Consider the following 19,087-nt stretch of genomic DNA (forward strand, 5'->3'; position numbering starts at 1 on the left):
GCTTCTGCTTTTGATTATTCTTCTCCATTTGGAATGCTCTTCTCCTGTTTTTGAGCATCAAAATATTACCTAATCCTAAAAATAAAGGGTTAGTAGCAAATAATACTGCCACCAGAAATTCTTTTTTAGAAGCTATGATTAATCTTTATGTGTTGTAAACAAAATCTTTGATCTTTGCAAGTAGTATGTTTTTTGACTGTTAATTATAGTTATATATGTACATGCCTAACTTTCTATTCTAGGTAATAAGCTTCTTGAATTTTTTTCCATTTCTAATTAGTCATTATATCCTTCACATTTCTATTTCCTTTGATTAATAAATTGCTCTCCCCTGCTGACGACAGACAAGTAAACAAACATATCAGTGGCTCACAGTTGTTCTTATAGTCAAATCCGACTTTCTCTACGTGGATCCAAAGTCTTTGTTTTTTCTTCCATTGTACACACTATTACCATATAGTATATTCTCCTGTAACAACAGAATCATTACTGTTTTGCAAAACACATCATGCCCTCATACTTTCCAACTTTGAATTGTTCTTGAAGTTTTCCTCCACTGTCTCCTATCATTGAACCTGAAGGCTAGCCACATATTTCTCTTACATCTCCCTGTAGGGCTCTGCATTTCACTTGTTGGCCTGCTGCTCTGCTTATCAGCTGTAACTTTCTGGAGCACAGGTATTATGTTTTACCTTTGAATCCCTGTCCCAGAGTACCAGGGACCTACCAAGTGCTTGATAAAGATGTGTTGAAAAAACAAATAACTGCAAGCTTTTCAGTTGGAATTTTACTCATTATTCAAGGTTCTTCTCAAATCCCATCCTCTCTATGAAGTCCCTTAAGAACCCCCAGTTGGAATTAATCCCTCTGTCTCCTACAGGCCTCCCTTAGCCTCTCACAGAATGTTAGGCATGATATTTTTGTAAGTTTATTGTTCATATGTGTGCCTACCTTCTCCCCAAGCTCTACCACTATGTGCTTCAGAAAACTGTCCTTGAAGCTCCCAGCTAGGTGAAATCTCTTCCCTTGACTTCTCAAGTTTCATAAGACACTCTTGATATTATAAGAAATGCTTTCTTATATTTAAATTTCAGTGCCTAATATGATACCTTTTAGAGCTCATAGGGGAAGGCAATAGGATCTAAAATTATAAACATAGTAGAAAGAGAACATTTTATAAATGAACTAATTAATGACTTAAGATAACTAGATGAGTGATAGAGATTTCATTTTCTTTTTTAAGGTAAATGAAATCCTCCAAATTTTTTACTAATTTTAAACAAATTTTATCTTTATTTCTGATTTTTGGCAACATTTATTTTATGTGACTGGTTCTATTCTCTTTTATGGTATCTTTGTTCTGTGACACTACAAAACAGTATCTTATATATTTAATAAATTAAATATAAAAGTCTTTAATATGTTATATTTAAATTTTATATTTGAACTCATTATTAACAAATTAATATTACCAAATGCCTTAAGTCCCTTTCACTTCTAGTTCTTAAAGTTGTCTACAGACAGAACAAAGTAGCATTTAGAGTGAGTAGTTCTTATATTTACCTGGCTGCCAGAAATTGGGATTCTGGAATTATTTTTTTAACCCTGAGCAAGTTATTCAAATTGAAAATGTCATTGTAAATATGCAAATATTATGGAAATGCTCTTACTGATTAGGATAATTCTAAGAAAACTAATTATGTTTCTGGCCTACCCATCTGTGAGAACGGTCAATCATGGAACTGGTTATCATATTTAGATTAAAAGCTATTAGGACTAGTACCTGTAAAAGAATCAGGAAGCTCAAGAAATTCTAAGTGCTAATATTAAATGATCCTATGAAATACACCAAGTGTTGTCTTTGATTTAAAATTACAGCAGTTTCCTAAAAGAGTCTACACAAATAATCTATTATCCACACTTTAATCAGAGTCTTATGGCTGTACTTTTAGATGCACGCCCATCTAAATTAATCAAAATTGAAATGTTAAAAATGCTGGTAGAGGGGCTGGGGATGTGGCTCAAGAGGTAGCGCACTTGCCTGGCATGCGTGCGGCCCGGGTTCAATCCTCAGCACCACATACAAAGATGTTGTGTCCGCCGAAAAACTTAAAAAAATAAACAAATAAATATTGTTTTAAAAAATTCTCTCTCTTTCTCTTTCTCTCTCTCTCTCTCTCTCTAAAAAAAAAAAAAAAAAATGCTGGTAGAAGCTTGGAGGTTCCACTTTGGATTTAGTGTATACATGAAGTTATAACTATGTTTAAATCCACTTTAGTCATTGAAACATCAAAAGCAAGAATGAGGGCTGGGGATGTGGCTCAAGCGGTAGCGCACTCGCCTGGTGTGCATGCGGCCCGGGTTCGATCCTCAGCACCACATACAAACAAAGATGTTGTGTACGCCGATAAAATAAAAAAAATAAATAAATATTAAACAACAAAAAAAAGCAAGAATGAAATCTTAATATTTATGGTTTACCATAAGAGTTCATATCTAGGAGGCTGGGGATATAGCTCAGTTGGTTGAGTGCTTACCTAGCATGCACAAGGTCCTAGGCTCAATCCCTAGCACCAAAAAAGGGAGGGAGGGAGGGAGGGAGGGAAGGAAGGAAGGAAGGAAGGAAGGAAGGAAGGAAGGAAGGAGAGTTCATATCTAGAACTTTCTTTGACTTTCCTTTTGGAACGCAAATCACTGAGAAATATGCCTTCATTTAGAGTTTTGTATTTGCTACAGATACTCTTTTTGCTTATCCTCTTCTGTCTTTCCTTTAAAAATCTTATCTTCTCATTGTTAAATGCTTGTTTCGTTTTTGCTTTATAGAATTTTTTTATAGCCATAGACTGCTCTATGACTTTTAATGAAAAAAATATATATATATGGATGGAAGATAGATTGTGTTATTCCTAGAATATGAATTGCTTGTCGTTGGTATAAATTTATCATGCATGTATTTGCCTTATTTGTGTTTTAAAGGAATTGCAACAATATCTAGCTAACCTGGCTGAACAGTGCAGTGCTGATAATAATGGTGTAGAGCTCCCAGTTGTAATAATTCTTGATAATCTTCATCATGTGGGCTCTTTGAGTGATATCTTCAATGGTTTCCTCAACTGTAAATATAGCAAATGGTAGGTTTATAAAATATCTTGAATTATCAAATATTAAAAAATGGTCATGTTATTTGCTTTCTTGTACCTTTTTTAAAATTTTAAAACCTACAATGGATGCCATTAATTTGAGAACCCCTATTTAATATATTTTTACTGTATACCAAAGAATTCATGTATTCCTTAGAACATCTATTCATTCCATAACTGTGTCCCAGCATTTTTATTACTTCCTTAATGATGTAGTCTTCTACAGACATGCTGAAAGTCTGAGAGACCAATGTCAATGATGGAATAGTTCAAATCAGGGAAATTCATAACTAGAAGGAGATTTTAGAGCTCCAGTTTCCTTCTCAGTTTGTATCAAAGTTTAAATTCAACTCCTCAAGTAAATTTAATTCATTCATATGTGACCCCCTCTTGATATGTTTTTACTATTTAAAACAAAAAGAAAGGTTAGAGTAGGGAATAAAAAGATCTGAAAACCCACTAAGATTTATTATAGCCTTATCTCTAAAGAAAGGACACTTAATTACACAATCAGCATAAGTGACATCTATTTTAATGGTACCAAATGTTCTAATTAACTAATCTCTGATAGTGATAAAATGTTAGAATTATATCAGCATAAAGAAGGGTTAAAGGAAGAATACAAACCCTCTTATGTTATGTAGAATATTTAAATAACTATAGAACACTAAAATAGGAATTAATAATAAATTTGAATACAAGCATAAGAGTTATAAGATTTTAGAGTGGGACAAGACCATAGCCTCTTTACTTTGTAGATGAGTAAACTCAGACTCAGAGAAGGTCTCTTTCCTGCATCCCAATGCCATACTTAGAACCCCCATGGTAACTTCTATTCCAATCATCTTTGTCATTTTCCAATCTAACATTACAAAATGACCCTTTTAAAGCCTACTGTTAAAATGGAATAATCCATATTTATCTTAATAGCTTTCACAGGCAATGTTAATGTATTAGTCATTTTTACCTCTAACACATCTCAATTTCCTATTCTTTATTTTTACCTAGTCCATATATTATTGGAACAATGAATCAGGGAGTTTCTTCATCACCGAATCTAGAGCTGCACCACAATTTCAGGTAAAGATTAGTCAAAGGATGTTTTTGTTTCTTGGTTTCTGGGTGGTTTTTTTTTGGTTGTTGTTGCTGTTGTTGTCCCCACCCCCCACACACACACACCTCCCCACCCCTGCCCCGTGGAGTTTCTTTTTGTTCATTTCTGGTGGTTTGTTTGTTTGTTTCTTCCGTTTGTTCTTTTTCGTATCCTGCCAGTGGTGACCTGTGATGTGAAAATAATTCTCACTTCTTCTGACACTTTTTCAAAAAGACATTTCGTGATCCTCATTCTATAATCAGAAGTGTTTCTTTAAAAAGAGAGAAGAATAGAAATGTTTTTCCTGCTCACTGTGTTCCCCTGCCTGAGCAGAGCACTTTTCCTCTAAGTGTGAGGAATGTGAAGAGAGTTCCTATTTCAGGATTCGTGATTCTCCTACAAAAGAGGGCTCAGCATGTAGACGCCCACTCACTTCTGACGCACACAAGCTTCTCTTTAGCTGGTGGCATTTGCAGCATTAAAACTCTAATGCCGATAGACTTCCTAACCCCTTGATCATTAAAATGTGGCCCTCAGTTGATATAGGAATATTATTACTAAAGTTACTGTGGGATTAAAATTTAATTTATATAAAAATTTCTCACTTTATTTTTCTTTTCACAGGTGGGTATTGTGTGCAAACCACACAGAACCAGTGAAAGGCTTTTTAGGCAGATATCTTCGAAGGAAACTGATAGAGATGGAAATTGAAAGGAACATACGCAATAATGACTTAGTCAAAATTATAGATTGGATTCCTAAGACGTGGCATCATCTGAACAGTTTTTTGGAAACACACAGTTCTTCTGATGTTACCATTGGTGAGTTCCAAAATTATAATATGCCATTTTTCAGGAACCAGGAGTACTTGGTAAAGATGGCCAGATTGGATGGTAGAAAACAACAAGCAAAGCCAATGTTTTTCAAGCTTCCAAAGATTTAACTTCTTCTTTTTTTTTTTTTTTTGCTTTCTAAAAGTTTGTCTTCTTCCAAGTTTTGTATCACTAATTAGATTCGTTTTGTCTGACAATTATGGCTTACTAAAATATTATTGAAATCAAAGAAGTTTGATACAGACTAATATGTAAATATCAGAGAACTTTTCAAAATAAATAGTATCTGTTTAGGATACACTATATAAACACAAATTAACTCATCTCAAATATAGTTGTGAGGGAAGATTTTAGTTGGAAATAATTTAGATGTTCTATAGATACTTTAGGTGATTTATATTTTTCATGAAGAAAAAGCTGAATTATTTCTCTTTCACAGTTATAAATAGTTTATTTTTGTGTTACCTCTTAAGTTGCATGTACATAAATCTCTTTCCCATTGTTACAGATCATAAAAACATTCTGACTACAGATACAAGCACAGATTAGGAAGAATTCTGTGCTTGGAGCAGAGTATCCATACTCAGACCAAATTCTACAAACAGTGACATGTTTTATCTTCAACAATTCATTTCAGCACAGCTGAATTTTACATTGTTTGTAAAATAGGACAGGTTGACTAAATTGTGACCTTTACCCTTTCTCCTCTCTCATATTGTGCTTTAGATTAATATTTTAATATAAAACTTTAAAAGGACTAGCCAGGAGTTGGGATCTTCAGTAAACATGCTTCAGTAATGATTAAGCTGGTGAGATTATAATTCTCTAAGAATGTTGAAAGAAATATTAAGTCTCCCAAAATGGTGTCTAAATATGTATTTATAATACTTCTCAAACATATTTTGCTATTTGTGTCTTCTCAGGTCCCCGACTTTTCCTTCCTTGCCCCATGGATGTAGAAGGTTCTAGAGTGTGGTTCATGGATCTTTGGAACTATTCTTTGGTACCTTATATTCTGGAGGCAGTAAGAGAGGGTCTTCAGGTATAGTATTCATTTTGCATTACTATCTAAAAAGCAAAGCAGGAAAAAAAAGTTATTCTTTTAATAGCAAAAAGTATTAATTTCTGTATTTATGCAGAAAACTAAAAGCATGTAATATAGATAGAGGAGGAAAAGAGCAATGAGCATGCAGTACTTTGTCTGTTATGACAACAAAGATGTAAGAGAGAGTAAATACATTTCTTTCAGCAACTACATTTTCAAGGCCAAATTAGTTGCAGGGGATATTTAGATTGTTCTTATTAGAAAGCCACGTTATTGTAGTTCTATTTTCTATGACACAGGCATATTTTTTTCACCTGAGCCTTAACCATTTATATGCTTATCACAATTTGCAGCAAGTAGTTTTTGCTTGTGCATTAGAATTCTTCATTAATTGAAGTCCTTCAATATGACTTGTAATAGCCTTTACTATTATTGAGGGAATGCTATAAATTCCAAGAAAGTTAGTTGGTCTTTTTTCTTTTCTTTTGTTTAATCCACAACAGGTAGCTTTAGCAGCATCTCTGCTGTTCCTCTTATCTGCCCTGTGTCATGAGGCCCTACAACCTCTCCTGCTGTTTAAGCGTATCTAAAAGGCAAACATAGGTCAATAATAAGAAAATCTTGTTTCCTCAAAACAAAACAAATCAAAAAGTTATCCCTTTTCCATCAGTCTTGCTGTTTCCTTAAAATGGATTTGAAATTTCATGAAATTGGAGAATTAAAAACTCTTTTAAGATTTATATTACATAATCACCCAACTCACTGTGCAGGAATCCAATCTCCTTTTCAATAACTCAGCCAGGATTTAGTCAGTTTTTGCTTGGACATTTTTATTTCTGGTTTTCACAACCAACTGCTACTAGAATTAATATGTAGTTGATATTTTCAAAAACCTATCATCTGTAATACTTGTTAAGTCTCTACCATCTAAAAAATTGGTCCTGTATTTTTTATTCTTTCATTTCCTGTCACTATGTTTCTCTCTTCTAGTAGATTGATATAGCAGTACTTAGAACTACCATGTAATTCTGGTGAACATGGTAAACATTATGAAGATGTTCTGAATCCTTAGATGAAGTTAGGATGCTAACAATTCTATTGATTGTTTTTAACTCCAGATTTAAATAATCCAGTTTCTTATTTTGAGGGGTATGAATGAATCTAGTCCCAGTAAGTACTTCCAAAAAAATAAGAGATGATGCCAATGGTTTTGATTTTTCAAATATAACAGATCATATTTCTCCTAAAACTATTATGCTGTCTAAGATATAATTCAGGTCACTCAATTTTGATCATTTATGCAAAAATAATTTTATGAGAATCTATTTGCAATATAGAAATCATATTTTTAAATTAATAACCAAATGAATTATTTGTACTTGAGATTCAGTTTCAACATTAAGCTCTCATCTAAATCTTTATATATAAAATTCTATTTTATATTTGCTTGCTAATAGGAAGAAAAGGAATCTTTTCTTAAACCCAGAACAATTATACCTAAAAAATCCTTAGCTTCCTTTTGAAAGCTGCAAGAGTTTTTTTGTTTGATTGTTTGATTGTTTGTTTTTTAATCAATATTGTTTGGAAAACTTTATGCTGAGAGTTATATAAAGCTTATATTACAGCAAAACTGTAATCATTTAAGTAATAGCAATTTCCCAAATTAAATTGAGATAAATACTTGACAGTTATTTTGAGGAGGAATGAATCTGTCTGAAGTCTCTTGCTATGATTGTAGGTATTCAGGAATAAGTTAGTTTGAAAGCTGAATCAACCATGAGGTGAAGTAAGAGTTGGGAAAGACTAGAGAACAGGAAGAAAAGAACAATGTGGAATAGGAACAAAAGGAAAGCCTATTAGTGGGTAGGCATTTGTTGCTTTTGAAGGCTAGCTGGCCAGAAAAGTCCCCTGGCAGAAGGCCTCCCTAGGATCCCCATCCATGACCCCACCCCCAGGGGAGAGCAGTAAACAAAGAGTCTTACATGCCATGGACAGTTCTCTTGGATCCATGGCAACACAGCACCTTGAACAGGAAGAAGAGGTGAAAAAAAGCAATGAAGCCTGGTAGCCAAGATGACATTCTGAGTTGAGAGAAATCAAACCACCTCTTTTCAGATGAAGGCTAAGGCTTTGGTGAGGAACCATCTGGGAAGTGCTCTGTGCCACATGGTCTACTTGGAAAGTATGCTAGTGAAGCAATGGATTTGATTTTTATTCTGATGACTCTTTCTTGAAATGTTAGCAGTCAGTTCATCTTATTCTGAATGTTTAGATTTCTTTTCATCCTTTTTCTATAATATTGATCTCACTCCAGAATACAGAGTTGGGCCGGTTTAGATTTTATTGTCACCTCCAACTTGGCTGTCCTGGATGCTTCCTTAACAGACTGGCATTGGTTGCTTCTAGATTCTCGTGTTCTTTTTAAGGTTGATTGTAGACTCAAACTCTTCTCTCTTTTAACATAAACTTTCCAAGAACTATACATTTTCCTTCAATTACTTCAACTTGTATAGCAAGCTATATTTTACATCCTTTATAAAGCAGGTTTTCGGCAGAGAGGAAACCTTCTGTTCTAAAACAAGAGAACTATTTTTAAAAAGATTCAAAATGCTACCTCTGCCATCATCTCCTAAGGAAGTGCACAGATGTCAGGAACCTAGACTTCCCTTTCTCTCTCTGTTTCTCTCTTCTTTTACTTTTTTTAGGTTAGACTGAAAATGCTTACATAACTTCTTCAGAAAGTTTCAAAAGCAATGCATAGACTTTTCATTGCCGTAGCCACATGTCACTTTTTTACCTCACTGAACCACGACAAACTATGCAGAGGACCAGTCATCACTATATGTCCTGTGAGGTTGGATACATACCTGGTAACCAGGGTCATCCATAGTGATGTAGGCTAAGAGAAGAACAACATCACCACCTCTTTCTCTCAATTTTAACTGTTCTTTCTGGGTCCCTTATGGCCTTGTGCTTCTTTTTTTCTCATCACCTTCTGTCTTCATAGTGTTTTTTTTCAATTGTTTCTAGATTAAAAATGCTTAATACCTCTTGGATTCATTTTTCTCTTTAGCTATGCTGGGTCGTCTTTTTCTTATTGGGCTCATTGCCTCCATATGAATTCTTGAAACTTTAGTTTCCTATTTTTCCTCCTCTTTTCCTAGTCATCTTTTACATAAACATTTAAAAAGAGTTTTTACAGGAAGTCTTGGAACTATTAGAGGAAGGTAATTGGAAGAAGTGGTTATCAGAGAATGGATTCTTGATCTCATAGTTTGAATGAATTAGAGAAAAAGTCTTTTTTTCTTTTGATCTGAAGTGTACTTCAGTAGCAAACTCTTTTAATTATAAAATTCATTTTTTTTAAATCCTCACAAACTGGAGCTTTTAGTTATTCTCATTGAGTTTTATCATGGTTTGTAAAACTAATACTACAGGGATACTGCCACATCGATGTTCATAGCAGCACAATTCACAATAGCTAGACTGTGGAACCAACCCAGATGCCCTTCAATAGATGAATGGATAGAAAAAAAATGTGGCATTTATACATCATGGAGTATTACGCAGCACTAAAAAATGATAAAATCATGGAATTTGAAAGGAAATGGATGGCACTAGAGCAGATTATGCTAAGTGAAGCTAGCCAATCCCTAAAAAACAAATACCAAATGTCTTCTTTGATATAATGAGAGCAACTAAGAACAGAGCAGGGAGGAAGAGCAGGAGGAAAAGATTAACATTAAACAGAGACATGAGGTGGGAGGGAAAGGGAGAGAAAAGGGATATTGCATGGAAATGGAAGGAGACCTTCATTGTTATACAAAATTACATATAAGAGGTTGTGAGGGGAATGGGAAAATAAACAAGGAGAGAAATGAATTACAGCAGATGGGGTAGAGAGAGAAGATGGGAGGGGAGGAGGGGGAGGGGGGATAGTAGAGGATAGGAAAGGTAGCAGAATACAACAGTTACTAATATGGCATTATGTAAAAATGTGGATGTGTAACCAATGTGATTCTGCAATCTGTATTTGGGGTAAAAATGGGAGTTCATAACCCACTTGAATCTAATGTATGAAATATGATATGTCAAGAGCTTTGTAATGTTTTGAACAACCAATAAAAAAAAAGACAAATGTGGGCAGTAATGTCTACATGTATTAATAAAAAGCCTTCCTCATATTATCCCTCAAATACTGATTATGTGGCCAGATGTTCAGTTTCATTTTGTCCATCCTTCAACTTTTAAGTGAGCTATGTAGAACAATCTAGAAAACTATATACAGATGTCTTCATTCCCTAAGTCCCATAAGAACTCAAAGCGCAAAAGAAACACTTGATAAGGAGTCGGGATTTTTACTTAGTAGAAATTAACTTTATATGCACCAACTCTGTGGTTAACTTTCAGATGTATGGGAAGCGTGCACCCTGGGAAGATCCCTTAAAGTGGGTGCTTGACACATACCCTTGGAGCTCAGCCTCTCTGCCTCAGGAAGGACCAGCATTACTTCAGTTGCGACCGGAAGATGTTGGGTATGAGGGGTGCACCTCTGCTAAGGAAGCCACAACCGCAAAGCACATTCCACAGACAGACACTGAGGGGGACCCCCTGGTGAGAAACTGATGGTTGATTCTTGCTATATAACCCTGACATTGTTGTGTGCTTATTAGCATTTAGTCATCTGCATCACAGACATGGGTTATCTTCAGTAATATTGGGGACTGCCTTGATATTGGTACTCAGTTTTAGTTGTTACCTTTATCCTGCTTTAGTTGGATGAAATTCATACAAAGAAATCTAAAACTGTATGCTAAAAACAGTCAAGAAATTCTGAAACCAGTTTGAACTTCATGACTACAATATCTCTCTTATTTTGCATTGTGTTAACAAATAAATAAATTTTAAGTAACATAACTCAGTTCACTAGGCCTTTAGAAGAAAACTGAATTTTGTACTTAAATGAGAAAACCAAAGTTTATGATCTAATGTATACTAAAGTATATTTTACATATATCAACCAGCCTGATTAAATTCAGAATTGGTCTTCTGTTGACTATAATAGGGAAGGATAAACTGGCGGGGAAATCAAAGGTAAGTTATATTTCTTGCTTTGCTCAATTTGCAACGTATATGGTTTTAGTTTTTAAAATATTAGAATAATTTGAATTAGCCTATAGAACTCCAAAGTATGAATATTCAGAAAATTATTAAATAGACAGTATTTTTAGGAATAGATGCTTATTTTTCTGCATCTATTTTTATTTTTATAAATTACTTTCTGTATGTTAGTATCAAATGTAATTATCTTATCATTCTATGTGTTTATTAGCTTATCATTCTATGATTCAAGGGATCATTGGATTTGTACAACCAATACAGAAAGAAAAGATATTGAAATAAGGCTGATATTCTACTTAAAAGAAAATAATTGAAAATCAGAACTTATGACTCTGCCCAAGGACATAAAATGACTTAAAATTTTGAGGAATAATCTTATACCAGTAACCCAATAGGTGAACATCATCATCATCTCAGCTGATCCTTCTTAACATTTTGGGAGTTACATGTAGAACATCCAATAAACTTTCAAGATACACCCACACAGAAAATTTTGCAAACTATTTCAAGAGTTCTATAAAATCTCTGAAATATGCACAAAGACATGTTTAGAGTCCAGAGTTCCTATGTGTAAGATAAATGATCAAGCCTAATTCATGAAGGCCAAGACTCACATTTTTATAACATGGTACCTAGAATCAACAGTGGTAGTGGAATTGGTTTAAATCCAGCATAATGATTATCATATACTAAATAATTGCTGATAGAATGGATAAAATTTAGTAAAGTGTAAATTTTAACATACAAGTATGGATTATTTAATCTGAATGTTTAGTAATTCCTATCTAATCTGTGTAATTTTGTTATAGTATGTCTGTTTTAGATAAGGAGCAATATTTATATATAAGCTTTGTTTTCTCTGTTAGTCTGTAGATTGTGGAATGCTCTGGAAATGACCTCAGCTTCCCAATCCCCCAGTCCTAGGGCTAACCTTATTAAGCATTCTTTTTCCTTGTCTTCTAATGCAGGAAAGAGAGCCAGGGTCTCCTATCTTGACAGGATAATTGGAGCAAAAAAAAAAAAAAAATTCAGGTTTCTTATCTGCTACTTTAACAAAAATCTAAAGAAAGAAGAGATTATGATATCTTGCATGCTAAATGGCCAAAGATATCATCTAAAAATAAATCTTAAGGTCAGACATCCTGATAGGAAAATAAATATTCTCTACCTGCCTTCGTTTTTGTATATTTCTATAATTACTGACATAAGGAAAACTATATTTGCAAATGAGTCTATATCAGAAATCCTAGGAAGGGTAGAGATTTAGCTCAGGGCCTAGCATGTTTGAGACCCTGGGCACTACTCCCATCACTGCCAAAAATAAATAAACAAACACCTAAGGGAAAATTTATTATTTAACATCAGAAGTCTAGCTTTAAATCTGAACAAGAATACAGGTTTTGGGACACATTTCAGCTTATTTTAAAAATGTGGTGGACATTCATCATCAACAAGCTAAAATTTAATAAACATGTACCTAGTGCCAAGATTTAGTGATCATGAGGTAAGTTATCATTTCTGATTTTACAAGGTTTACAATATAATAGTGGAGCAAGATGTTTGCCTACATAAATTACAGTAAAATAATGATGGACTTTGTAGGAAAAGTTATGAGTCTATCGAGGAAATAATTAGGACAAAGTTTCATGGAAGAAATGCTTTATCTGGTCCTTGAGGGATGAATAGGAGTTTATCATATGGTTGGATGAAGAACATCCAAAATTGAAGAAACAGCACATGAAAAATTATAATATAATAAAAATTATGAATTTGGGGAGTTATGTTGGAGTTGGTCAGAGGAATTAAAACTACAGAAGTAAATAATTGCTGGATCATGTTAAGCCTGTGCATCTTTGCATGGAGTCAAACTTTATCACACAGACAACGGAGAGCCTCTAAAGGTTTTTGAATAGTGACTTATCTAGTTAGATGTGCAGTTTCTAAAAATCACTTTGCTAACAAAGCAGAGAATGGATTGAAGGAGAGGGACAAAGGCTGGGAGACTAATAATTCTTCTAGGAACACCTAGGAACTGACCAAGGTGTTAGAAATGATGGACATTATATTATGACTGTGGACACAGGGGAGCAGCAGGAGAAAACCAAAGGAGACCACTTTCACAGAGGATTATGACCTGTCATAATTGAATCACCCATAAGTTTTGTAATCACCCATAAGTTTTGTAATCTCCTTGGATATCAGTGAACAAAGCAATACTACAAGGAGGCAAAGCAAATCTCATTGTATATATTTATTAGGAATCTGAGCTTGGATCTTACGCTAATGGAACATATTTACTGCATGGCAACATTTTCAAAACTTAAGATGTTAATTACACTATTATTACACTATTATTACACCATAAAACCTTAACAACATTTAGCATTTAAATAGTTCCAAACATTTTTGGCTGCAATAGAATCCTATCCCTTTTAACAGATTCCTTTACCATTTCTACTCCTAGTAAATCAGAAGGGTGCTCCAAACACAGTTCTGTTATACACATCAGTTTCCCAAATGCTTGAACATACAGCCAGCTGCTAAGGAGGCAGACAAAAGACCAGGGGGAGGGCATATGAATGTTCATGAATGTAGGGGGGTGGGGTGGGGAGAATGAGAGGAAGAGAGAGACAGAGAGATTGATTTGACTTTTTGGCTTGCCAGATTTAAAAGGTTATCACATCTACCTTTACTTTTAATCCTCACGTAGGTGACTTAGTGCATTCAGAGAATCAGACCGAAAGACTGAATTGAGGTAAAAAAGTATTGTCCTGAGACTATTAAGAATGACTTTAAAATATTCAGTAACTGTAACCTCTTTTGTCAGAAGGACATTCTTGCAGAAATTGGTGATTATACCCAGTTTATCATTCATTTCACAAGTATTTATTGAACACACAGTTTATGCTGAACATACAAATATGCATAGCCCATCTTATGACCAAAGATCCTGTTTGAGATTTTTCCTTTCTATTCTTTTCAGTAGAAGAAAAAGAACACCTACAATTACTATATAAAAGAAGATAACTAGTGTGCATTAAGCAATATAAAGTTGATGTATAAAAAAAACATGATAAGAAACATGTCCATTATCCTCATTAAGATACGTGTTGATTTTTCTGTGCTTTCTAAAATCATCATACCATCTATTTATCCAAAATTTGTTTTTGAACAAATTTTTTTTTCCCGCTTCTATCTCTAATAGTAGAGCAGGAGATCTATCAAAAGGCAAGCAATGTGACTGCCTTTTATTTTGTAATACACGGAATAGCTGCTATTCCCCCCAGGTGCTTTCAGGCATATGTCCTTTTGCTAGAACAAACATTAGCATTCTCTTATAAGGCTGGGAAACTTGAGACAGCCGCTATTGTTCCAGAAGGTGGTTTTTGTTTTCAGTGATATATCAATCATATTTCAGCCAGAAATTCAATGACAACAAAAACTTGACAGTGATTTTTTTCCTTCTCTGTCTTCAAATGCTCATGGTCCGCTTCATTCAGTCACCTCCTCTCGAGGTCAGCTCCTAAACAGCAGATGGTGTGCTTGTGCGCAGCAGCTGGCTTCATTCCACTCCATCCCCTCCTTTCCCCAGGGGACCTAGTGTGCGGCTGGGCGTGCGTCTGTGTGTATGAACATTCACGACTCTCTGTTGCCATTCAGTGCTTTCTGCTTGTCCCAGCCAAAAAGCTAGGAAGCTTGGCGGAGTCTCCAGCAACCAACCCAGATGTCCAGCTGTGATACAGCTTCCTCTCCAGTCTCCCCACTGGAGCAGTATTCATTCACAGCCCCAAATAAAAGAGTTATCTCCCAGCCCTATTTTGTCCTTATGGTTTGGTATTGTAGTCACATGTTTGGGGGAAACAGCATAGGAGCCAGGGTAAGGAGTGACAATGTGGAACTATTTTCCCATTCGGCTTGGTTGGGATGCTGGGGACCTTTGGGGTGGCTTGGGGCCTCCTTTGTTCTGGGGCCAGCTGATTCAATATATCATTGCCTCCATCGATGTCTCTTTTTCTTTCTTCAGATGAATATGCTAATGAAACTCCAAGAAGCAGCCAATTACTCGGGCACACAAAGCTGCGACAGCGGTAGCACCAGCCACCATGAAGACGTTTTGGATTCGTCTCTTGAATCCACCCTTTAGAGGGTGGACAGAGTTAGGGGAAAAGATGATGCTTTAAAAAAAAAAAGTGTTTTAAAAGAAAGGTATTTTCACTAAACCACTGCCAGTATAAAAGCACCCTGTCAGGGGCCCTGACCCAGAGTCGTGGTCTTCAAGGAGGCAGCAGAACTAAGTCTGAATCGCCAAGATGCTAAATTGAAATGGGAGCTTAACTTTATTTTATTTCTAGGCATTTTTTATATCCATGGAGTAAGAGAAGGCTCCATTACTCAACTGGAAAGGACCCTAATGACAGGGCAACTGAAGAGATTGCACATGGGATAGCCAAACTGGACTTTAGTTTCTTCCTCTTTAAAAGTTTACAATGCAGACCTTTTTTTGTCCCTTCCTTCTGTTTCCTCTGAGGGGCTGTTCTCCCCAGGCAGGGTCCATTCTTCTGATCCATCCAACCTCCTCTGTGCCGCATGGTGCTGGTCACAGGGCTCCAGTAGTGTTTGTGTTGTGCGCTCACCCCATTCCAGAATGAATCCAAGAGGCCAGTCCTCCATAAGCACAAGTGGAATTGTGCAACCACCAGAAAAAACACTACTGTGGCAAACTGGAGAAGTGCCAACTCAATTCTAACTGCCATGGTCTCATAATGTGCGCCACCCACTTTTTAGTGTATGAGTCCCAGGTTTTATAAGGTTGTTTTTACCACCGTGGTCTTTTTAAACCACCTGCCCACTCCCTTAACAAGAGTTTTATACCAATTATTAGTCAACACTGAAAAAAGGCTTTCTTAGGGCTTTATTTGTTTGAGCCTTTTCAGTGAAAGAAGGAACATTTCCTATGGTGCTGTCTCACTGCCTTAAAACAGATTTCTACAACAGGTTAGTTAACAGTTGGTTTAAATCCTAAACCATTGGCAATTTCCACTGTCTTTTCATTTACAACCAAGAACACCAGTTATCACAGTAGCTTCATCTCTATATATCATTTTTTTTGTTTTGTTTTGAAGAAATGGATAGGAGAAAGATCAGTATTTTTATCTCATGAATAGATTGCTTTGCCTATCCTCAAAGTATTCGAGTAACCCAGAAACGCAGAGACGTGGCTAAATTCCATCCAGTTCTAAGTGAAAGAGTTTCAGAAGGTGGGAGATTTTGAATTTGTATCCAGCAGAGCTGGAAGCACTAGATGCAGCATGAGCACAACTATTTGGCTTTCCTTCCCTATTCTTTCTTATATATTTTTTTTAAAAAATTAGTTTTGACGCATGTTGTTTTGATTGCTATTGTTGTACATGAGAAATTCAGCATTAAAGAACACTGAAGCAGTAAAGTCACTGTGGAAGAGGAAGCGTTGATACTGTAAAAGAAGGTTAGATTTGCACAGTCTACTGGGTAGGTATTGTAAATAATGATTTTTCAAACTTGCACAAATCAAATCAAACAAAATTGTATTTTATCCCGTTGGTGTTAAGAGGTGTTTCACTTGCTGAGATTTCCTGTACGTTGCAAACAAATACAGAATGCAAACCCTCAAAGCTGTTATTATCTGGTGTGTTTGTCCTGTGTTTACAGTTGGTATGACTATGCAGGAGCTATCAGTGCTAGAGTGAGCATGCTTCAAAACTGTACATGAAGCCAATACATTTTTGGATAAATAAAACTGTCTGAGAGTACATCTGTTGTGGCAGGCTTTAAAGAGAGTGCATGAAAACTGATCAGTCATTGGAGAAGTTACCATCACACACAGAGGACAGGTGTTAGGTTTATGAAACCCAAGGGCTAGGCCATGGCATAGACTAGTTCTGTGAGTGTGAAAAAGTGTGACCTTTAGGACGTGTAATTGGTGCTATCTATCCTCTGTGACCACCCATGGGTCAGTTGCTACAGAACAATAACATCAACCCAAGACATCAGTGCCGCTTTCAGAGTGTTTCTAAGTGCATAGGTCCTTACATGGTGCTATTGCCCTGAGGGAATTGGAGCTGAATTTATGCACATAGAATTGTCACCCTGACTTTGAAGCCTCAAACATGGATCAAATCTGTTGTGCACCATCAATTTATGTAGCTGGATGAGTGACTAGTTGCCCTTGTATAATATGTGATCTAAGAAAATTGCTAATCTTTCCCTGCCATTTTGAGAAACACAGTCCAAACATGAGCATAAACAGAAATTCCTGCAATACATGCCAGTAGGTCCACCTAGTTTACAACTTAAACTAGTTTGTGAAACATTTGTCTGTATACATTTTATATTTTGTACATTTTGATGTAACATATCATGTAAATAGGCAGAAACAGTGAAATAAATCATCTGAAAAGTTTTGTAGTCTTTGTAAAGCCCCAACAATAAGTACTTGGTGTCAATGGACTTAACTGGATGACGTATTTTCTATTGGTTTATTGTTCCTCTAGCTTGTAAACCAGCTTGCATATATTTTTTTGCAAATGTGCACCCTGTATCTGTCTAAATTATTACTTTGCCATTAAAGTGGAATTATTTATTGACAACAAGGTGTGGTGTCTATGTATGCAGAAAAATTGGGTAATTATGCACAAGGAAGTGTCGAGCTTTAAAATGTTGCTTGAACAATTCACATTCACTGTCAACATTAGGGATGCGTGTGAATTTATATTCTACATACATCATAGGTAAAGCCCAAAACTTTTAAGTAAAGAAATAAACACAATAGGTATATCTGTTAAAATGAAAGTTATTTATTCAGTGAATATTTTTAGAAAGTTCTTAATAGACTTCCTATATGCCTGATGACAAAATAAGAATTAATATAAAATAAAATGTTGATATTTGCTAAGTTAAATCAACTTATTAAATGTTTCTTTGTTTTTATTCCATTTTCTTCTGATAATTTAGCTTTAAAGATGATTTTAAAGCAAACTAATTCTTTGCATTTTTGCTTATTTTTAAGAGTATATTCCAAAATGAAAAAGAAATTTAAAAAACACTATAATATCTTTCAAAGTAATTTTCTTTAACCCTAGCAATTGGAATGTATGCTTGTATGGTACAAGCAAGATAATTTTTGAATTAGAATAGTTTTAGAGCAGAAAAAAGGCATTAGTTAAAATGGATCATTTATCCATAATGATTTATAATAAGTATATTTGTTCCTTCATCCAGTTTGAGAGATACAGGAAGTTTCTTCAATTCATCTCATTCAAATAAACAATCTCAAATTTAGGGCTGGGGATGTAACTCAGTGGTAGAAATTGCCTGGCACAAGGCCCTGCATTCATTCTCTAGTACCTGAAAAGAAAACAAACAAATTTAAATTTTATTCTGCTAAATGCAATGTAAGGGCACATAAGTGTGAATCCCAGCACTGTTCTCTCTGTGACCTTGAATAATTTACTCAAACTCAGTGCCTCAGTGCCTTACCTCTGAAAAGATGGTAATAATAGTACCCACCTCTCACAGATCACAGTGAGGATCAAATGGGTAATTACATGCAAATGTCTTGAACATTGCCTAGCCTTTCATCAATTGTAGTTGATTTACAACCACATTAAGCTGCCTTAAAATGTTTAGTTCTATGTTTTTATCAGTGAAGATGTTTAAAAAGAAGCTCCAAATGTATTTTATTTCGTTTTGCTTTCGGGGGCAATGATTAATAGGTGAAATATTATGTAACTGAACTTAATATTTCTTAATTTAGTGAAAATTATTTGGATCAGTAATCATTAGAAGATCTCTTCACATGGAGTTCACACATTATCAA

General features: G+C 35.1%; 1 protein-coding gene across 4 annotated transcripts in view; it reads left to right on the top strand.

The window, feature by feature from the left end:
- The window catches only part of NAV3 (neuron navigator 3), a 353,745-nt gene extending 335,920 nt beyond the window's left edge, over positions 1-17,825 (top strand). For all 4 annotated transcript variants that reach the window (XM_081309697.1, XM_081309698.1, XM_081309699.1 and 1 more), the window contains 6 exons: positions 2,977-3,131; positions 4,149-4,220; positions 4,858-5,054; positions 5,990-6,108; positions 10,522-10,725; positions 15,257-17,825. In XM_081309697.1, the coding sequence (XP_081165823.1) occupies positions 2,977-3,131; positions 4,149-4,220; positions 4,858-5,054; positions 5,990-6,108; positions 10,522-10,725; positions 15,257-15,376 (867 nt within the window). In that variant the 3' untranslated portion in view covers positions 15,377-17,825. The remainder of the gene's footprint in view (positions 1-2,976; positions 3,132-4,148; positions 4,221-4,857; positions 5,055-5,989; positions 6,109-10,521; positions 10,726-15,256) is intronic.
- The last annotated feature ends 1,262 nt before the right edge of the window (positions 17,826-19,087 follow it).

The sequence above is a fragment of the Spermophilus citellus genome (assembly GCF_964194105.1).
Source record: "Spermophilus citellus genome assembly, chromosome: 10".
NCBI lineage: Eukaryota > Metazoa > Chordata > Mammalia > Rodentia > Sciuridae > Spermophilus > Spermophilus citellus.